This window comes from Protopterus annectens, chromosome 2.part0, assembly GCF_019279795.1.
Source record: "Protopterus annectens isolate FY-2018-M chromosome 2.part0, PAN1.0, whole genome shotgun sequence".
In the NCBI taxonomy this organism is placed as follows: Eukaryota; Metazoa; Chordata; order Ceratodontiformes; family Protopteridae; genus Protopterus; species Protopterus annectens.
This window is the reverse complement of record NC_056728.1, coordinates 585655406-585677146: the sequence shown is the minus strand read 5'-3', so window position 1 is coordinate 585677146 and position 21741 is coordinate 585655406. Positions and strand designations below refer to the sequence as shown.

Below are 21741 nucleotides of genomic sequence, written 5' to 3'. Positions count from 1 at the left end.
GGACTCACCATTGCTTGAATCTCACAAAACTAGGTTGGCTGGAACTACCCCACCTAATACAATACTATCAACTTACAATTGCCCACAAAGCCCTTCATCACCTAGAGAACACACCAATGCTCTCCACCCTTATAAAACCCTATACCAATTTGAAGAACCTTCGCTCCTCTAACAAAATACTGATTCAAACTTCTCTATCAAATAACATAGCAGGTGACTCCACATTTTCCAACTCAGTTGGCAAAATTTGGAATAACTACCACCAGACCTCACATCCCTGACCTCAGTTCCACTATTTAAAAACAAACTCAAAATCTTCCTAACCAACCACTGGCTATGCTCTTGCTATAACCCTGGCTAACTTCTTTCTTTTTTCCCTCCTTCCTCTCTTCTGACCTCCCTCTCCTTCTCCTCCTAACTTTAGTATACCACAACTTCCATTTCTTAATTATTCCTATCTCTCTCTCTATTAAAAGACATAAATCTAATTTTGCTTCTCACGTATAATGTAGTAATACTGTAACTAAGTAAAATATCTAATCTTATTCACCTGCTAAGTCTCATATTGTACTCTTGTGTCTATACATTCTGGAAGAAATTTAAAGCAAATGTTTTCTTTTTATTGCATAATTCTGTATATTTTTTTTTTTTTTAACTTGTTAAGTAGTAGTTAGCGGAGCTTTTCTCCTCGGGCCTCCACTGAAAATGGACATGTATCCAGTTGGACTAGCCCGGTTAACAAATGTAAAATAAATAAAAATAAAATAAAATATTACCACTTATTGTGAAAAAAACATATTAATATAATCAGGTTGCATTTGTTGTATAATGTTAAGTATTTCATCATTTAAACTGCAGATGTTTTTGTTTTATTTTTGAAGATTGCAAAATTGTTGTTCTTAAAACCTTTATAATACTTTGGACCTTTTCTCCCCGGGCTACCACTGAAAATGGTGTTCTACCCAGTTGGACTTTCCAGGCAATTAAATGTCAGTAAATGAATAAATAAGTAAATATGTACATTTCTGTGATAATATTTGTGTGGACCAAAAAAAAACTGAAAGTTACAGTATCTTAAAGTGCTGTGCTTCAGTACCACCTTGCTCTCAGTGTTTCATTTCACAAGCATAGAGTCCTTTACCTCTTACTTCCTCAAATAATTCCTGGCAGCTCTTCTACTGTTGCAGTAAAGCAGAGAATTCACAACCTGAGTGAAGTCCCTACTGGTTATTTATTGACTGGTCCTTTGATTTACACACAGGCATGTGTATGTCTATCTGTCTATCTGTCTATCTATCTATCTATCTATCTATCTATCTATCTATCTGTCTGTCTATAGCTATAGCAATCTTTTTTTTACTCTTTTTCATGCTCTCTACATATACCTGCATATATATGTTTATGCATATACACACACACACACACACACACACACACACACACACACGCATGCACGCACGCACGCACATGCGCACACACGCACACATGCACACAAACACACGCAGACACACACACACAGACACATGCACACACACACACGCACACACACACACAAACACATGCAGACACACACTCGTGTTGGTGCGTGTGTTTGTGAGTGTGAGACGTGTGTGTGTGTGTGTGTGTGTGTGTGTGTGTGTGTGTGTGTGTGTGTGTGTGTGTGTGTGTGTGTGTGTGTGTGTGTGTGTGCATGTGTATTTGTCTGTTTAGTATAGCTACTAAAGTCTGTTAACAATGTCTAATGTGTGTGTATGTGTGTGTGTGCATGTGTATTTGTCTGTTTAGCATAGCTACTAAAGTCTGTTAACAATGTCTAAACCTCACCTTTAAATTTACTCCCTCCAATGAAACTCTTGGAAATTTGCACTGGACTTCCAATGGATGCATCCTAAGTCTTTTGACAAAATCAGGTTATATCCCCACAGTTCAAGCAATAGTACCTATCTTTACACTATGTATTACTAACAGAAGCATAAATGGAATATTGTTCATCACAATCAAATCTTTGCAGTGATTGTTTATTACACTCTAGGTCTACAAATGGATTTTTAAGTAACAATGAACACTGCAAATAACAGAATATCTCAGTAATCACTCCTACTACAAACATACTCTCATCAGGAATTGAATGACTTAGCCGTGAGCTCTCCTATGAGACTATGCAGTTATGTCTGCGTCACTTGGATGTTGAGATAGTTCGAAACATTTGAAAATTATGACAATATAAATAGTATATGAACAACACTGAGCATCTCTTTAGCTGCACTACACAGAGGTCAAATATTTATTCAGTTGTATTTCCCATCAAATAAACTTTAAGATTAAATATTTAAACTACTTGCATGTCACATGGCATTAGAACTACTAATCTAACTATGAACAGGAACAGTAGATGCCTAGAAGCATCTGTAGGCTGTTCCTAGAGAAATTACTGGAGGTGCAATCAGTGTTCAGTGAGTTAAATGCTGTGTTTTCTTTAGATATCATTACACTTATCAACATTTTATCAACAACAACAATCAGCAAAAGCAATTAAAGATAATTTGAAAGAAAAAGTACTTACTTGCAAGTGTTGTCACATCAGGCACTGAAATGAAAAAAAATAAATAAAATGAATATTTAGATATTTTGTTTAGATGAAAAGACATTAACTATGTAATTACAGCTGTGATGTAATGTATGACCAGCACAAAAAAAATAATTAACTTTACTGATATTCATTTATCAAATGTTATCTTCATATCTGAAGTGATACTACCTAAGTCTTCTCTTAGAGTAGATACAGAAAATAACAGGTTAGATAATTCCTGAGAGTGATGTGCTTATTTCAAGCAAAGTACTGGCATATAAAATAATTAACATAAATGTCAGTTAAATATTCACTGACCTTAAATCTTTTTTCAGGTATCGTTTTTCACAACAAGATAAAATACTAATTCAGTGTGCTATGTCCCTCAAGGAGTGCAGAATGCATCTCAACCAGCTTGAGTGTTTACACGTTAATGAACAAAAATATACTTGTTGATACAGCCCACATTATGTAATTTGATTATTGTTCTGTTTGTTTCAGAGGTGTAAATATCACTGATATTATATTCAATATTGCATAAACTTTAAAATCTACTACTTGGTTTCCAAAATGCATCAAGTACAGATGCTTATTTTGCTGGGCTTCCTACCTTCTCTCCCAGTTGTACATACCGTTTTTTTTTCCTTACATAAAACCAATCAGTATTCTACTAATTAGGGGATGCTGGGAAATTGCCTTTCTGTAATTTTCTACCATCATTAATTAATGAATGCAAGCAAAATCTTAAAACATATGTTGTTTGCCATGAATATTTGCTAATTGCTCATTCTTTTATGAATCTGCCTAAAGTCTTCAATATCTTAGCATAATAATTAGTTAACCAATCACTCAGTCAATTAATTAAATGCATATTAAAGACTGTCCAGTTACTGTAGACACTGAGACAGAATTCTGCAAAGAGTAATATATTAAATAACATGTTTATAATAACAGAGTATAAAAAAAAATCAGTGAAACAGTATTTCAGTGTAGAAGAGCAGATAAGGTGACTAGTTTAGTATGTGGCAGTAGCAATGTAAGAAAAGCTACCTACATAATTCACAAGAGCAGATGACTGATTTGTCAGTAAAACACACAGAACAACTGGTAATATATAATAAAAGAGAGATAAGGCACAACAATAATATAACAACTATAGAGAATCAGACATTTTATAGAGGGTTATACGTTGTATAGCTATATAACGGCTGAAATAATACATTTAATGCAAATGTAATTAGCATTTGATTTACTATGAAAAACAGATGGCATAAAAGCAATACTGTGTATGTTTCTGGACAAAAATAATATACTGGCTGGGATGAAACCTCCGATTGCAGATATAATGGAAAGTAATGCATTCTTAACATGCTTGAGCACACAGATATACAGATGACAGAAATAGAAATATAAACAAACAGCATGAGACTCTGAACTGGTTCACCCCAAACTCTGAACTGGTTCTCAAACTACCTTACAAATAGGCAACAATCTACCAAATGGCAGCATTCTTGCTCACCTTTTCTTAACACTACCACAGGTCTTCCCCAAGGATCCATACTGGGACCCCTTTTATTTAGCATATTCATTAACAACTTTCACAGCACCCTTACTCAAGGCATCATCATTCGATATGCAGATGATTCTACAATCATCTGCACAGGCAAGTCTGTATCTGAACTACAACTACTTACCTAAAATGTCTTCACATCAACCGAAACCTTGATGTCCAACAATCATCTCACTTTAAACCCCAATAAAATTAAATTCCTGATTTTCACTCCCAAAAAAACACTCCTCTTAACAAGCATGAATTCACTGTTCATTCCCAAAACAACACTATTATCGATGTTGTTCCAAGTATTAAATTGCTAAGTGTCTTCACAGATGAAAATCTAACATTCAACCTCCATATTCACAGAAATATAAAAAAAAAACACGCCAAAAATTGGGCATCCTCTATAGGCATACATTCTTCCTTAACCATGCCACAAAAATGTCTCTTCCCTTATCCTTTCTGCTACCATCTCTGTTATATGGTGCCCCTATCCTTACCAACATCCAGTCCTCCCTGAAATCCAAACTAGACATGCCACTACAAGATTACTAAATTTGTAAGAAATGCAAAATTCTCATCCCACCATTGTTCATCACTACGTCAACTAAATTAGCTTGAACTCACACATCATCTCACATCTTTACAATTAACAACTGCACATAAATTAATACATAAACCATCAAATTGCACCATCCTCTCTAATCTACTTACCACATATCACCCAAATAGATCTCTTAGATCTGAAAACAAACTATTGCTAAAGTAGAAAAAACAAATCTCTCAGCTGGTCAGATGCTTTATTCTTTTACTGTCTCAAAACTATGGAATGCCCTCCCACTATCAATCCAAATCACTAGCAATCCTGCCCTCTTCAAGAAGTTGCTTAGACAACATTTTTACTCTCTCTGGTAGTGCACGTGCCAAACCCACACTCCCTAAAACCTGATTCTCACGTCAATGCCACCACATCTAATTCTATCTGTACTCTCACTCTTCACAGTTTTGTATCTCTCAATTACCACAAAACTGACCTGCTTGCATTACATTCTCCATTTACCAACTATTCATGCCCTCTAAATGTGATCATCATAAAACAAATATTCTATTGTATAAGCACCCTTATTTCTAGATGTATTACTGTAAAATGACTGTAAATGGCTCAACTGCAACCCTCCTATGTGGCTGTATTGATTGCAATGATCTATATTTACTGCATAATTTCATGTATTGTACACTGTAAATACTCTGTATTGTGTTTAGTTCATATTGTATACTGTTAACTTTAGTATGGAGCTTTTCTGCCCAGGCCTCGACTGAAAATGGGCTCACCTTGGCCCAGTGGAGCTTCCTGGTAAACAAATGCAAATAAATAAATAAATATGGATGGAAAGGATAAAAAGACGGCAATCACTAGGGAAGAGAGATCATGAAGAGAAGGGAAAGTGAGTCAACAGAAAGAAGTAAAAGAAACTGAAGAAAATGTTAGGTAAGTTGGAGAAGAAACATATATATTTGATAAGGCTGTGTACAGTGTCTTTCAGAATTGTTTTGTAAGTTGAGTTTCTTTATGTAGAGGTTAAGCCATTTAGCTCTACAGTAGAGTAGTATGGCTTTATTTGTATGTGCTCCAATTATAGTGCAGACACTAAAATATAATTATATCTAATCTTGATGTGTACTCACTAAAACACTTTGCAGTTATATCTAATTGATGTGTACTCACTAAAACACTTTGCAGTTATATCTAATCTTGATGTGTACTCACTAAAACACTTTGCAGTTATATCTAATCCTGATGTGTACTGACTAAAATGCTTTGCAATTATATCTAATCTTGATGTGTACTCACTAAAACACTTTGCAGTTATATCTAATCTTGATGTGTACTCACTAAAACACTTTGCAGTTATATCTAATCTTGATGTGTACTCACTAAAACACTTTGCAGTTATACTTAATCTTGATGTGTACACACTAAAACGCTTTGCAGTTATACTTAATCTTGATGTGTACACACTAAAACGCTTTGCAGTTGCATCTAATCTTGATGTGTACTCACTAAAAAATCTTGATGTGTACCTTTGTAGTAGCCAGAAAGAGTTCATATGTGCCAACATACCTACCACAAATAAAAAAAATAAATTCATTCCATAAGTTCCTGGAAGCATTGACATATTTTATATACAGGAGCCCGAAGTGAGGGTGGCCAAAAACAGTGGTATTTTCAATCACCATATATAGGAATTTCATCCTTCAGCTTCAGTTTGTCTGTAAAACGTGACTGACATGATGGAATCTGCCATGTCTCTCCTGTATTTCTTTATAACCTTGTGTATTTGCTAATGAAACACCAGTCTACTACTGTAATAGATATCAAAACATTTAGTGGTGTTAGTAGTCTCTGTTGTGGCACTACTGCCTGCCACTATTTTGCTGGTTAGCAAACTGAACTCCATAAACTTTCCAACCTACAAAGGTAAGCTGTTTATTTTTTTCTAAGTAACAGAACTGAATTTTGCCAGATTCCAAGCTTTGCAAAGCCTTCTTGTAATTTCATTTGAATGTCAGCATTGCTAGCACTTAACAGTGTTGAGCCATCAGAACTGTAATGACCAGTTGTGAACTACTTAATGACCCCATGTTTCCTTTAAAGATATTGTGAAAAGTAATGTTCAGACAATGGGATTTGTGATTTAATCATAATGACATCACCTATAAAGAAATTACCTTGATTTATCCTGTCTTATGCAATCATCATGCAGACAGATGTGAAAGTACTCAACACAAGTCAATTAAACATCAAGCATGAGAAGCCTTGACAGCAAAAGCGAATAATTAACAGTACAAACTATCTTTTATAGATCTAGGGAAAAATATCCCCACACTATTGCCATTACTAATTTCAGTATGTAGGCATTCAGCAACTGCACACATTGTTATTTCAACATCTTGCTTTGAAGAAACATGCCAAGTGCCACAATATGTTGTTGTTTTTTTTTTTTTTACAAAATGATGTTGGGCCTGATTCAGAGAGGCTACCTCAAAATGTACACAGGATGTATACCTTAACATATTCAAAAGATTGTGTTTATCTATTATAGCAGAGGTAAGTGCTAGGAAGCTTAGCGGACAGGTGGAGTTTTGTGTGTGTGTGTGTGTGTGTGTGTGTGTGTGTGTGTGTGTGTGTGTGTGAAGCTGCATGTGTGAGAGTATGTGTGACTGTGTGTCTGCTTGGAAGATCATAGTAGCAGTGTTAGGTAGTGGACAGGGGAGATCTGTGTGTGTGTGTAAGGGGGGGTGATGGTCTGTCATTCCTCCACGCTTCCCTAGAATAATGAGCAAATCCTGCAACACTGGGGGAACCACTAGCCACCAGAAAGAGCTCTAAATTCATTGATTCATTAGCGGGACACTTACTCCCACTGAAGGGTTTGGGGAGAACCAGTAAATATACTGGAAAGAACTCTAAAGACATAGGTGAGTGGGACTAGGAGAAACTAGGGAAAACTAATGTGCCTTAATGGCTCTTGCAGAAGATGTGGGTTGGTGGGGAACATGAGACACTATGGGGCATCTTCAATAAACTTTTTATTGTGCCTTAGAGGTACTTAATAAAAAAAAGACATCATTGGTCAGGGGCAACACTAGACACCAGGGACAATTTTTCACTGCCATGACTTCATGTCATTTAAACAAGATGTGGGCAGATGGAATACTAGACACCAGGAATAACTCTTAACTACTATGCCTGAATGACACATATACTAGATGTGGGCATGGGAAGACCAGATATCAGGGATAACTTTAAAATCATGCCTTAATAGTCAATTAGGGAAAGGGGGAACATTAGCCATCATGGTTTATGTTCTACAACCTTAACAGCACTTATAAAAGATGCGGGTGGATGTAAGAGACTAGGCATTGTTGTGTCTTTTGGCTTTTCCCGTTTAGGGGTCGCCACAGCAGAACTTCGGTCTGCTAATGATTGGTAGTTGATTTTTACGTGCCGAGCTACCAGCCCTGATGGACAACCTTCAACGAAGGTATGCACATTCACACATGTCTCCACACAGAAGACGCTTTAGCTGAGAATCGAACCGGACAGCGTCTTACTGTGAGGCGACAATGCTACCGCAGCACCACCACTGCGAATACTAAGAGACTAGGCATTGGGGGAATGAAAATAGTGTGCTTTAAAGGCAATAAAAACCCTGCACCCTCCCACTGAAGACATCAGTCATCTGTGCCATCACTAGGCATCAGAGGAACCTGCAACATATTATCTAAGTCTTAAAACAAAGATGCAATGTGGAAAAGAGGGAGAATGTTTCAAATCCTGCACCCATTACAGACAGAACAGCAGCATTAACACACTATACTAACCGATTTGTTTGCATAGTTAGGAGCTTTTTACACAATAAAAAGTATAAAGCTGTAATGTCTGTCACAATCCAATGCTTGTAACAGTTCATGGGTTATGAGGGACAGTGGGAGATGTTTCAGTAAAAAGGCAGGAGGTATACTAGACAACAAGAGGCAGATTATTTAAATTACCAATAGGATTCACTTAAAAAATTAACAAAGCAACAGTGCTACCATACAGTCTAATGTCTGATATTGTTAACTGACTGTAAGGATACGTGTTGTAGAATGGGACAAAAACATGAGAAGGGATATCGGGGACCTTAAGTCAACTCTTGTACAGGAAAGAGGTATGTGATGTGCATGCATGTGTTTTACTTGGTATATGTGTGTGTGTTGGAGAGTGAATGGGGAGGGGGATCTGTGCCAATACGATACATGGGTCATCAGTATAAACAACCAAAGGAAAGTGGTCATCTGCACTCATGGTAGTTAGTGGTGATTCAGATACATGCAAATTAGCCAATAATGAGGTCTCTCCTCTTTACAGCAAATGTTCTGAACTACAGATCTATGCATAGTGAAGCAGGGCCTTTTTACCATATCCCTTCCCATGATCACTGAAGTTCTTTTTGAATCTCAGAGAATATGTGCATATGCATGACTCTCCACTATTTTTCCAAGTGGACACAGGATATCAACTGACCAAATATTGTTAAGCTGCAATCTTTTAATCCTTTGGTGAAAAGAATGGATAAATGTTTCTTTCCATTTAAAAGGTGCCACATCTTCTCTGCATTTTTTATTTATCACATAGGCTGCAAATACTAACAAAACATTTCTAAGTGAATTAATTTAGGTTTGATGTTATTCTCTGCTGCAGAGAGAGTCAAGGTTATCTGAACTGAAAATTGTTTTATTGATTATTTTGCCTGTTTATTTATTGCAAGCATGCTTGTTATGCACTATATTGTTAATGCAAATATATAGAGTAAGTGACATGTGGTTTAACATAAAGAATGAAGTGCTTGAGCTTTTCAGTTATTTCTGAAGTAGGAAGATCTGGAAAAGATAAGATAGTAGAGCTTCTGCCAGGATAAAGGGGCAACATGATACCCCTGTGCAAATAGCTAATTAATCTGGACTGATTTGTTTGCTGTGAAAGATGTTCTTTTATTCCCTTATCTTTAATTGAAATATGTTCCTGCGTTGTCTTAAAGTGCAGAGACTAGTTTATCCTTCAGGGGTTATCTGCAAATATAGTCCTGTATTATTTTAGTAAATTAATGTCATTAATGAAAGAAGTTCTGGTTTTATCCTAAGACTTTCAGGGGTGACAGTGAATCTATGAATCCCAAGAAGGCACATTTGAAATACTGATACACATTACACATGACATTTTAAATAGTTTCTTGTACTGCTGTATTAGCAAACATCAGGATATAATGTTCAAAGTTAAAACACTTTATAATCCAAATGATGAGGAGCTTGTGAATTCAAAGCATGTACCCATGCTATCGGACTGTGAAGGTGGGTAAGAGATCACAGATGGATGTGATAAATAAGTCTACAGCCTTGATATGACTAAAAGTGTACACAGTACCTAGTGCAGTACAATTTCATTATCAAGTGATACTTCTAGCCAGATGATAAATTAGATGCCCTGCTCTATCCCATGCAGTTTTGCCAAAGACTTCATTGCTAGATGGGACTATAATTTTTTTCACTGTCAATGTTGACATAACATAATAATGTAATGCCAGCAATAGTGTTGTCTGTTACCCACCAATGGTTTATTTTGTTTATTGTTTAAAGTTCTGGGGCTCTCTTGTGATATTATTTAGAGATTTCCTACTCCCATATCAAGCTTTTAGTATTTATAATTCTCCCTCTACTGCAGCAGACATATCTAAAAGTTTCAATGAGCAGATGAGGGCATGTCTAGACAGCAAATACCATTTACAGCTACAGAGAAAGTCAAATTTGACTAGCATTTGATTACTGTGCCATTTCTGAGAATGGTATAGCACTTTTGAATTCTCTCCTTGTTATTTATATTCTAGTTTGCCCAGTTCTCAGTTTTGATCTAAAAGTCTGGATGAAAGAGGTCTACATAGCATTATCATGTTTATTTTTATTGTAAATATTCTGGCCACTATTGTGGAAGATTTTTATACCATGATAACACAGCCCCATTAGATCACCAGGTGTGATCAGAATGAACAGGCTGAAACTGATTCTTTTATGTAAGGTTAAGCCATATTTGAGATTCAATCAAAGATAGATAGATATGCATGTGTCACAAGTCAGGTGTTTTGCACAAGGCCCAGGTGGCACTATCACTGTATTTCTCCACAAAGATGGCGGACAAGTTAAAATAATACTCTTTATACAGCTCTTGTGAACTTTCTCATTGGGAAAGAAAGTAGGAACAACTCCATAAAGGGAACGAGAACTATAAATTCAGAGCTAGGAAGGCCAAAGGGGGGGAGTAACTCTTAGAACAAGCTGTTATGAGGTGTTATCTACATTGTTGAAGTGATGTTGATTAGTTCCTGCAAGCAGTGTCTGCAATTATTTAAGCAGCTCTAATTACAGTCTTACAATCCCAGCAGTTTAAATGCTAGTTAAACAGTCAATGTTGCAGTTGCTATAGAAGGGTGAGATTATGAAGCATTGATTGATATTTGCAAGGCTACAGGCAGTATCAATTATCATTTTAAGTATCTGCTTAAATGATTGCAAAATGGATTGCAGAACATGTGTGTGTGTGTGTGTGTGTGTGTGTGTGTGTGTGTGTGTGTGTGTGTGTGTGTGTGTGTGTGTGTGTGTGTGTGTGGCTATTAGGGGCTGTAGCAAGGCTACAGTTAATGAAATATATCTTATACAGTGTCCTCATTTCTGGAGGATATCAGAGTTAAGTCCTGAGGACTTTTTCTTTTGCTCCTCAACTGATTTTCTTGGTTTTTGGTTTTCAATGTGAGTTGAGGGAGGTTTCAATTCAGTCTCCAGAATGTCCACTGACTTAGCTACATTGAGAGTTACATTACAGCAGAGCATCAATCTTAACTCCACAAGCTTAAAGAATTAGGAGAAGGAGTTTTGTAGGGACTGCCTACTCCCTGGATCTCCAAAAGTACTCTTTCACAATGAGGATTGTGGACCCATGGAATGAACAACCTGAACTGGTGGTAGATATGGACTGTAAGGTATGGTAAGGATAGTGGGGAATAGAATGTTAAATGCAGTTAAAAGGGCATACAGATAGGCTCAAAGTCTCTTATTGCCATCATGCAAATGTAACAAAAGACAAAGAAGGATATAGATATGCAAGACTTGTTTCCTGGATGGATAGATGGATGGATGGATGGATGGACTGAGAACATTAGTTGTAGGACAATTAGCCTAGGTATTTGAATTGAGTTACTCTTTTTATGTGGACATTATTTAATGGAGCATAATTCAATATTTGTTAACTTGGCTTAGATAGGTCCTAGATGCAGACAGCTTAGTAATATTTTTTTCTTTCCATCTGAGATGCAAATATGCAGAGAGTAGTCATTTTTGCTGCACGTGAATAAATGTAATAATCCCTTCTGGATATTTGTTAGACTGTAGGTACCTGTGTGTGTGTGTGTGTGTGTGTGTGTGTGTGTGTGTGTGTGTGTGTGTGTGTGTGTGTGTAGTTTCCCATCCATCTGTCATAAGCTATAATTTCTGCCAGAATCCATCTACCCATCCCTTTGCACCCATGCACCCCAGTTGTTTCTAATTGGCAATTTAAGATTTGTATTTTTGTCGTGTAAGAGGTGCAACTTCTAGGAGGTTAAATCTTTGTAGCCACTCCAAACTGGATCCAAGAGTGAGGTTTTGGTAGGGGTAGTTTGGTCCAAGGGTAGGATCACTCATTCTGCAGCAGTCTGCTACAATCTTTATTAGAGGCAGTGACATGGAATAATGACAGACATGCACATTATGCACTTCTACATGCCATGCATTGATGGTCTGCCCTGCCCCTTTACTCTTGAACCAACACATCTTTATAGGGTCCAAATCTCCAAGAGGGTCCATATAGGCAATGAATAATCCTACACCCCGCTCTATTTTATTGAGATGTAAAGAAGCCACTAGACGTTTTCCTCATATTGCAATCCAGCCTAAGGAATTAGAATCACTCCTGAACCCAGAACGATGGTGACAAAGACAGATGCTCTGACTTTATACCACTGGTCACCTAGAGGGAGTATATGATTTGCTTTTATATTTGTCTTGTAATTTGGTAAAATTCATTGTGAGGGAGTTAAGGCTAAGAAACGTGTTAAAACAGACAGTCTAGGCCTAATCATTGAGGATAAAATTGGTAATAGGTCAAGTGAGAGTAGAATGTTTTTCTGACATTCTTAAAGTAATGGAGTAGATTAAAAAGACTTAAACTGAGATACTTCACAAAGGCAATACAATTTGAGGAGATAAAACAATGAAGCCTTCATGTATTGCAGCTAGCACATTCACAAAGTCTTCTTAGGCCCAGTAACCAGCCCATGCAAAATCAGGTCCTGTAATTGTTGCAGCACTGCTATAAACCATATGAATTTGGGTGTAATAATCACATGAATAATTTATAAGATTCCTAGTTCCTGCTTTAAAGCTAATGACAAAGCGACTTTTGGGTCTAAAATGTGCCTACTGCTGTGTTTTACCTTAGAAGGCAGTAGGTCTAAGGTGTAAGCAAGCAATAAGGGCTTTCTTGTTTTCTTCACACACATTTACTAGTTTTATGAAGTACATCTTTTTCTTGCGGAGTGTAAAGGATGGACTTGATGTTACTTAATTAAACTGAGATAGCCTCAGTATCAAAACCAACTTAACACAGGGCTAACTAATAATAATAATAATAATAATAATAATAATAATAATAATAATAATAATAATGTAACAGTGTTAAATGGAACATTAAATAAAACACAATAAACATAATGTTGCCATTGTGCATGTTTGGTGAGTCCATGTAATGCAATGTGGATGTATTTCTTAAATGAATCAGTCTAGCGTATAATGATTTTTTGGGTGTGAGATTAGAGTAGGCTGAGTGTGGAAGTGGAAGTAATTTTAGCAAAAAAGAACAGAAAAGCAGAAAAAGAATGTTAATACCATTCAGCACAGAAGTTTCAATACAGTTTGGGATATATCATCAGACTTTTCATATTTAATGATCCCACAAATCATGCATATGTGTGTATATATATATATATATATATATATATATATATATATATATATATATATATATATAAATATATATGTGTGTGTGTGTGTGTGTGTATGTATGTATGTATGTATATGTACACACACACACACACACACACACACACACACACACACACACACACACACACACACACACACACACACTGTAAAAAAACACACAAAGGGTGGAAATGAGAGAACATGGATGCTGAGGAGCTTCTATATCTGACCTGTTACTGCTCAAACTAAATGTCTAAATGCTAAAAAGTATGGCATCTTGGCTTTTGAAAGACAATCCTTTCTCCCATCATACTATCTAGAAAACATATCTTTAGAAAATTAAATGATATTGTAGTCAGTCAGGGATTTAGGTACTTGGGTTGACAGTACCCTCTCTTTTGCCCATGATGTAAAAATTGATTGTCATTAAATAACTTTTTTATCCAGATAATTGCCAGTGGATTATCAGCAAGTTCCAATAAGATAACATCTCCCTTATACTCAACATTGATCAGTCCAGTTATTGAATACAATACAATTCCAAAGACATGCATCTGGAGCATTTCTCCCCGGGCCTCAGCTGAAAACAGGCTCTGTGGAACCTAGTCGGACATTCCCGGTCAACAACTGTTAAATAAAAATAAAATAAAATAAATAAATAAAAGTCCAATTTGTGATGCATCATGCTAGACATATCAAAGAATTTGAATGATTCCAAAGGTTCCTAATTAAAAAGATCACAAGCCTAAAGTCCCTGAACAACCAAGATAGGTTGGAAGCTCTATCCTTAAAATGTCTTATTTATTTATTTATTTTGTTTTCCCGTCCCTTGTTTCATACTTTAAGGTCTTCTATCCCAGTGCGCTCATCCACTGCCAGGCCTACCTGCCCATTCTTTCATCCCACCCTGACTAGCACTGTTTTTTTTCAAGCTGAGGCCAGTGTAAACCTAAGAGCATCTGGGGGGGGGGGGGTCTTGCCAGTAAATGCTTCTGGGAAAGTGGGGAGGATTTTTTATATTATGACCTGCCCTCTTGATGCATCAAAATGAGTGTCATTCCCTCATGAGATAGGCACACCCATCCCTCCCTGCCAACACCTCAGATGCTAACTGAACCCGAGTCATTTGGTCCGGTTCCCTATTAAATCAGCAAACACTTAAAATAGCCAACGCTATTTAATCAAATCTTTTTGTTCGAAACGGCGAAATTCTGAATGCACGGAACAGGATTTTTTCCCCAGGGAAAAAAATCACTGGGCCATTTTTAAGACTTTATCATTTCCTCCACTATGGTGTGATCTCAGAGCTGGTATATTTAAGTAGGGGGTTGTGAGTAGCACAGCTCCCCACCTTGTGGGATGTGGGGGGGTGAAGCCCCTCACTTTATTTTGTGCTTATTTTTTCTTTTTTTATATGGAGCAGTGATTTTTTTTCCGTGGGGAAAAAAAAAAATCGCTGTTCCGTGTTTTCGGCATCTTGCAGTTTCAACATTCTAGGGTTGATTATACAGCGTTTACTGTTGTAAGCATTCGCTGTTATAATATAGACCTTTTGGTCCATAGAGCTTTATTCCTCTATGCCATGGTGCTGAAACCTCAGAAGCCCAAGCTGCTAATTGAACCTGAGTCATCTGAGCCATAGTTAGAGCTTTATTCTTCTATGCCATGGTGCTGTAACCTCAGAAGCCCAAGCCGCTAATTGAACCTGAGTCATTCGGTCCATAGTTAGAGCTTTATTACTCTATGCCATGGTGCTGAAACCTCAGACGCCCGAGCCACTCATTGAAGCTGAGTCATTTGGGCCATAGTTAGAGCTTTATTCCTCTATGTCATGGTTCTGAAACCTCAGATACCCGAGCCACAAATTGAACCTGAGTCATTTGGTCCATAGTTAGAGATTTATTCCTCTATGCCATGGTGCTGGATTTCTTTATTCAGTATCTTATGGATTTCTGAGGGAGGTCTCTGTCTCACTTACCATGCCATTAGAGATCTAATTGTCCTGGACTTCCTGTGTCTCTGCAAGTCTAGTATCTCCATCAATAATATAACCAGCTAACTAAATCTTCACCATCAGATAAATAAAACACAATGGAGGACATTTATAACACAGTACCTCTAAAACATGTGAAATAAACTTCTCCTGCATGTTAAGCAGTGCACTCAGAGAGGTCAACAGATTATAGTGAGGCTGTATGTGGAAACTAAGTTAGAGTTACAACATTATTATTAAGTGACTTTGCAAAAGATACAGTAGGAAAAGCTGAGTCTTATGTCTACTTCGTGAAAGATGTGAAATGCTAAGTAGACTGCATGACTGAAATGGTTAAGGGATGCATTGAGAATATTTTGGCCAGATAAAGAAAATTATTTTATGTTGTAGATTATATAATGTTAGGAGGTAGGAGTTGAGTATTTTAGGATTTGACATAAATGATAACATATTGGCATAGATAGGGCAATAATCTTTGTTCTGAAATGTATGAATTAGCGAAGATATAAGAAGTAGTGATTGGTCAGTAATAAGAAGTCCCAATCTAGATATCAAGATGTGATGACGTTCATTTCTATGTGAAATGATGCAGATTTACAGAGTTTATCAAGCAGTACCTTCAGCATATTATTATTTGTAGTAGAAATGATTTTTAGAAAAATAAATACATATTCAATGGTGTGTAAGAATGAAAAGGCTATGCATGGAAAAAGCAAATCTTAATTAATAAGAGAGTTTAATGTATAATTTATCTGTCTGCTTGGTATTTCCCAGTTGACAAATGTAAAATAAATAAATAAATAAATAAATAATAGTAAGTGAATGGACAAGCCATAGTCCTAGAAGCTTGAATTAAAAGATGCTTTAACTGAGCTAAATGAACTTGAGATAATGTTTCTAGCTGAGAGCGACATTTTAAAGAATGGATGAGTACCTAAAGACATGCATTTTATTTTTGTGATGTTGAAGTTTGGAGAAGCTGAAATAGTTTATTTCAGAATCACCTACAAGTGAGATTTCCCTTGGAGGCAGGATTATTGTTTAGTGTGAAGGGCGCTTCATCCTAAACAGAAGAGGATCATCAATAGAAAGAAATGATGCTTAGGAAGGTCCAAATTGTGTCATTTTATTGAAACAGGAAAGAATGAGGACCAAGAACAGAATCTTGAGGGATACAATCCTAAAAGGACACTATGGATAACTGGTGAGGTGAAAAAAATAACAGAATAAATCCAAAAATGGCTGCTCAGTGAATTAGCTCCCAAACAAAATATAAACTGGTAAACAAGGGGAGAACGGCAGAGCAATATGCTCAACACTAACCAGTATGTCCAGAAGAACTACACAATATGCAGAGTCACAATCCACTTTAAATGAATCCAAAAAGAATCGAATTTAACAGCGTAACATCTGTTTATTCACGACATAAAAATGCTAGCGCTTTCACCATAAAGGCTTCCTCAGGCAATTAAAAACAATCAAAACTTAGAACATTGAAATAGTGCATGCATCACTGACATCACTTCCGCATATCTAATAAAAACGGATTAAATAAATTCACATAAACAAAACACCATCTATATAAAGTAGATAGATATGTGTATCTTACAGTTTGTAATGAGTATATATAGAAATATATAAAATATATATAGTGAATATATATATTTAACTACCCAAAATAAAAACAACTAAAAACAATATAATACATATCCATCACGAACTGCATAGAATGGATAAAGCAGCCCTAAACTTCAATAACTATTATAAATAAAAGTCCAAGTGCTGAGGTAAACCATAAATATGATCATTTCTTTAGCCTCCTAGCTTTTAGAATGGGTTTAACAGAAACTCTATCATTTAATCCAGGCTTTTTATCCACCCTTAGTCTAATGATCCACTTACTTTCTAGCTCTTCAGTCATGGATCCCATACACTTTGGTTTTGTGAAGGGTAGATCCTGCCTGCTCAACTTGGTCGACTTCTTTGAGTCAGTCACCAGAGCTGTGGATGAAGACAAGGTGGTTCATACAGCCTACCTTGATCTGGCCAAGGCTTTTGATACCATTCCCTACTCAGGAATCATAGAGAAACTCACTAAGCTTGGCATCAACCCCTATATCACTTGGTGGGTTGCAAACTGGCTCACCGATAGAACCCACAGTGTGAAAGTAGCTGACTCCAAGTCAGACTGCTGATTAGTCATGAGTGGAGTCCCACAGGGTTCAGTCCTGGGTCCTTTCCTGTTTGGTATCTACTTCTCGGAAGTCCTGGCAACACGAAAGGACTCTGGCTGACAAAGTTCACAGATGATTGCAAGCTGGGAGCTATTATTAACTCCCCAAGTGATGTTGACATCCTACAGAATGGCCTTACTGTGACCAACGACTGGTGTCAGAACCATGGCCTTAAGCTCAATGCCAAAAAATGTGTCATCCCCTTTGGGAAAAACCCAGTTCCCATGAATTACCACATTGATGGTAGTCCACTGAACACAGAAGGCATTATAAGAGATCTGGAAACACAGGCTGACAGCAACCTCTCTTTTGATCACTACATTGCCACTATGGTCAGAAAGTCCTTCTATGTGGCACATCTCATTACTAAGGGTTTTGCATCCAGGAAGAAAGAGGTCAATGTCTCCTCTACTCTTCCCTCATTAGGCCAGTCATCGAATACAATGTCCCATTTGACATGTACCTCACTAGACACCTGCAACAACTGGAGAGGCCGGAAAAGTACCTAACAAAGAGGACCCATGCCTTAAACACTTGTCCTATATGGACAGACTCAAAAAACCCCAACTATTCTCTGTCTCATATCACTTACTTAGAGGTGATCTCTGCTTGACTTACAAAGCCATATCTGACCCAGCTCTGTTAGAAATGCTACATCTAAAGAAATCCCAATCCTTCCTCACCACATGCTCCAAAGACCTCAAGCTCATTACCACAATTAACAGAACATGCTGGAGAGACAGGTTCATAACCCAGAGACTGCCCATGCTATGGAACAGACTTCCCATACATGTCAAGCAGAGCACCTCACTGACCCTCTTCAAGAGAAATCTTGATGAGTGGATGGAAACAGAAAATTCACCCCGGGGATAACACCAGTGGCTCTGCTCGACAGAGGCATTGGGAACTAAGGTTGGGTGGCACTATGCCAGGGTAATCCTATGGCTAGGCTTGTAAAGGCCCCAGGGCAATTAGCTTAGTACACACCTATGAACCTATGAATGGTTATAGTCTATCTTCAGTGCTTAAAAATAAAATATTATTTGAGGAAAATTGTCACACATTGTAAAAGTCTGTTATTTTTGACTGATGAGCAGCTCATAAAATAGAAGCACTATTACGTTGTTACAACAGTGAACTGAAAAAACAAATAATCTAAATATATCTGGGCACTTACCACTTGGACACATGCAGTATGAATTTTGGGGTCTATATTAGATCATCAAAATCTTCTTTCATTGACCTCTAACCATCAAAACTAACTTCTGTGAACATTGAAAGTTTTTACAGGGTAAGTAACCAATTGGCTACTACCCCACCAAAACATACATCGCACTAAGTCAAACCCACTCAAGTGGGAGGCTTCACCCCCCCCCCACCAACTATATAGACCAACTCTGAGATCACACTACAGTAGAAAAAAGGGCAAAGTTGTGGTGTTGGCCAAATGTAAAAAATGTCAATGTTTGCAGAAGTTAGTTTTGATGAAAAGGGGTCAATGAATATGCCGTTAATGAAAGAAGATTTCGACAATCTAATCTAGACCCAAATTTTGCAGTGATTATCTGAACATCTTGCAGAATTATACTTACCTGACCTGTGGCTTCTCAATAAGTTGCTGAAAAACTGCTTCCTTGAACAGAGCCACTGGAATGTGCTTTTGTTACCTTTTTTTCTGATATGCCATGAAGCAAGAGTTGATTATATAACTAGTAGGGGTGCAGGAACACAGCCACCAGAATGAAGCAGGACAGGCTTTGCTTCATATTAAAAACAAATTATTCAGGATGTGATTTCAATTTAGTTTTTAAAATAAAAGTTTCATTCAATTTAATTATATTTAACTAACCATTCTAGATCCACATACTCGGAATGTTGAGATGTAATCAGTCTTTTGACCTTCTACATGGCCAGAAAGATAACCAATGTAGTATCAAATACTATTTAAATAAGGGACACTGCTTTCTGCACTCAGCTTACATGACATGATATACATTACAGTCAAACTGTGGGCCTGGATTGCTGATTTAAGTTGTTATTCATTTCAACGTATGTGGAAGAAATCTTATGACATTTTATCCTGTCTAACATTGTCCTCAGTGCAGTATAATTATATGACAGTAAAGGAATCACAACTGCAAACTGAATCCTTCCTTCAGTTTTTTCTCATCAACTCTATCTATTGTCTTAATGGGTTTTATTTCCTCCTGCCATGTTCTGACTATTTCATATATAACAAATGCTTTTAATACCTCGTCTGTCCTTTATCTGCAAATACCATGATTATATTTATACTGGCAGTCTCTGCAGTGCCTGTCAGCTTATATTTTTTTAGTGACTAAGTTTACTGACAAAAGTGTACATATGACATTTTTTAAGGGGACTTACCCAAAAGCAAACAGTTTTAATCCTTTTTTTAGAATAATATATTTTCTTTACAAATCATCAGCCTTCTTTGGCAGTGACTCATGTCTTTCTAAGTATTTCAGTGACATATTTTTCAAGAAGTATGCAGCTGAGAACACAGAAGCATATTAACTGACATAATGCAAAAAGTATTGAATGGCATCTTGAAAAACTACAGTGCTTTCTGAAAATGGATAAGCTGGTTCCTAAGACCCATAAGTATAACCTTTCAATTATCTTAAGGTGGTATTATGCTGTTAAGCAATGCCATAATGCCGTGCAACAAAGACTATTGAAATCCTTTGTCATGACATAAGTTTAAAGGATTTACTGACATGCTATGTAATGTAGACTGAATATAGGTATGCTTCTAAAAAAAAAACTAGATAATGTTTCCAGTCACAAATCTGCGTACATTTTATGTAATACAATGAGCAAGCACAAATGATATTTTCTTTAACAAAGTTAACTCACTGCAGTCTTTTACCTTTTAGTGTTTAAAAATTTTTACATAAAATACAGTCTCATTTATATACACACACACACACACACAGAAATACATTTATAAATATGCAGTGATTTGCGATCAATGCACTCTTTAACAGTAATCTAATATCCTTAATATTAACATTATACCACTAAGTGGGTATTCAGACTACGTAAGAGTTTAAAATGCTTAGTAAATCTGTTATGATGTCTGATGTATCCATATATACTACTATTGTGTTGCTTTTTGCAGGCACATATCTTTTTTTCAACCTTTTCAGTGACATATGGTGATATTTTGCTTGCTGTTTTCATTCTGTTTTCACATGTATTTTTCACAGCCTCAGAGGTTTACTATTATATTGCCAAATTGAACAATGGTGAACCGCTATAATGTCAAAATGGAAACATGAAAATCAAAATGCAGAACACAAAATAATCCAAAAAAAAATTACTGTAAATGTCAAATTTGACATTTATGAACAGTAACCACACTTCCGTGAACAGCATCACTGTGTGTTGCACAGTAAAGAATGTGTTTGCAGGGCGGCAAGCCCCCCTGCACCCCCCCAGACCCACTGCTACTTATATATATATATATATATATATACAAACTCCGGGATGGCACTATAGTTAGGGAAAGTGCACATTTCCCGATCCCCGCTATAGTGCAATCTGCATCCCAATGTTGAAACTCACTGTTTTGCATTCGCTATTGTAGGTTTCCACATTGTGGGATTCATTTTTTTGTTGTGCGAAACTGCTGTTTGTTACTAATGAAAATTGCACAAAGTGGAATCATCTAAATAATAGTAAACCGCCTCAGAGACATGCATTTTGTTGGCACACATATATATATTTTTTCCAGCTACAAGAGACATAACAC

The 21741-nt window shown here is 36.7% G+C and overlaps 1 protein-coding gene across 14 annotated transcripts in view; it reads right to left on the bottom strand.

The window, feature by feature from the left end:
* Nucleotides 1–21741, bottom strand: part of LOC122793158 (transmembrane protease serine 11D-like) — a 971710-nt gene that overhangs the window by 343662 nt on the left and 606307 nt on the right. For all 14 annotated transcript variants that reach the window (XM_044060954.1, XM_044060958.1, XM_044060960.1 and 11 more), the window contains one exon: nucleotides 2564–2587. In XM_044060954.1, the coding sequence (XP_043916889.1) occupies nucleotides 2564–2587 (24 nt within the window). The remainder of the gene's footprint in view (nucleotides 1–2563; nucleotides 2588–21741) is intronic.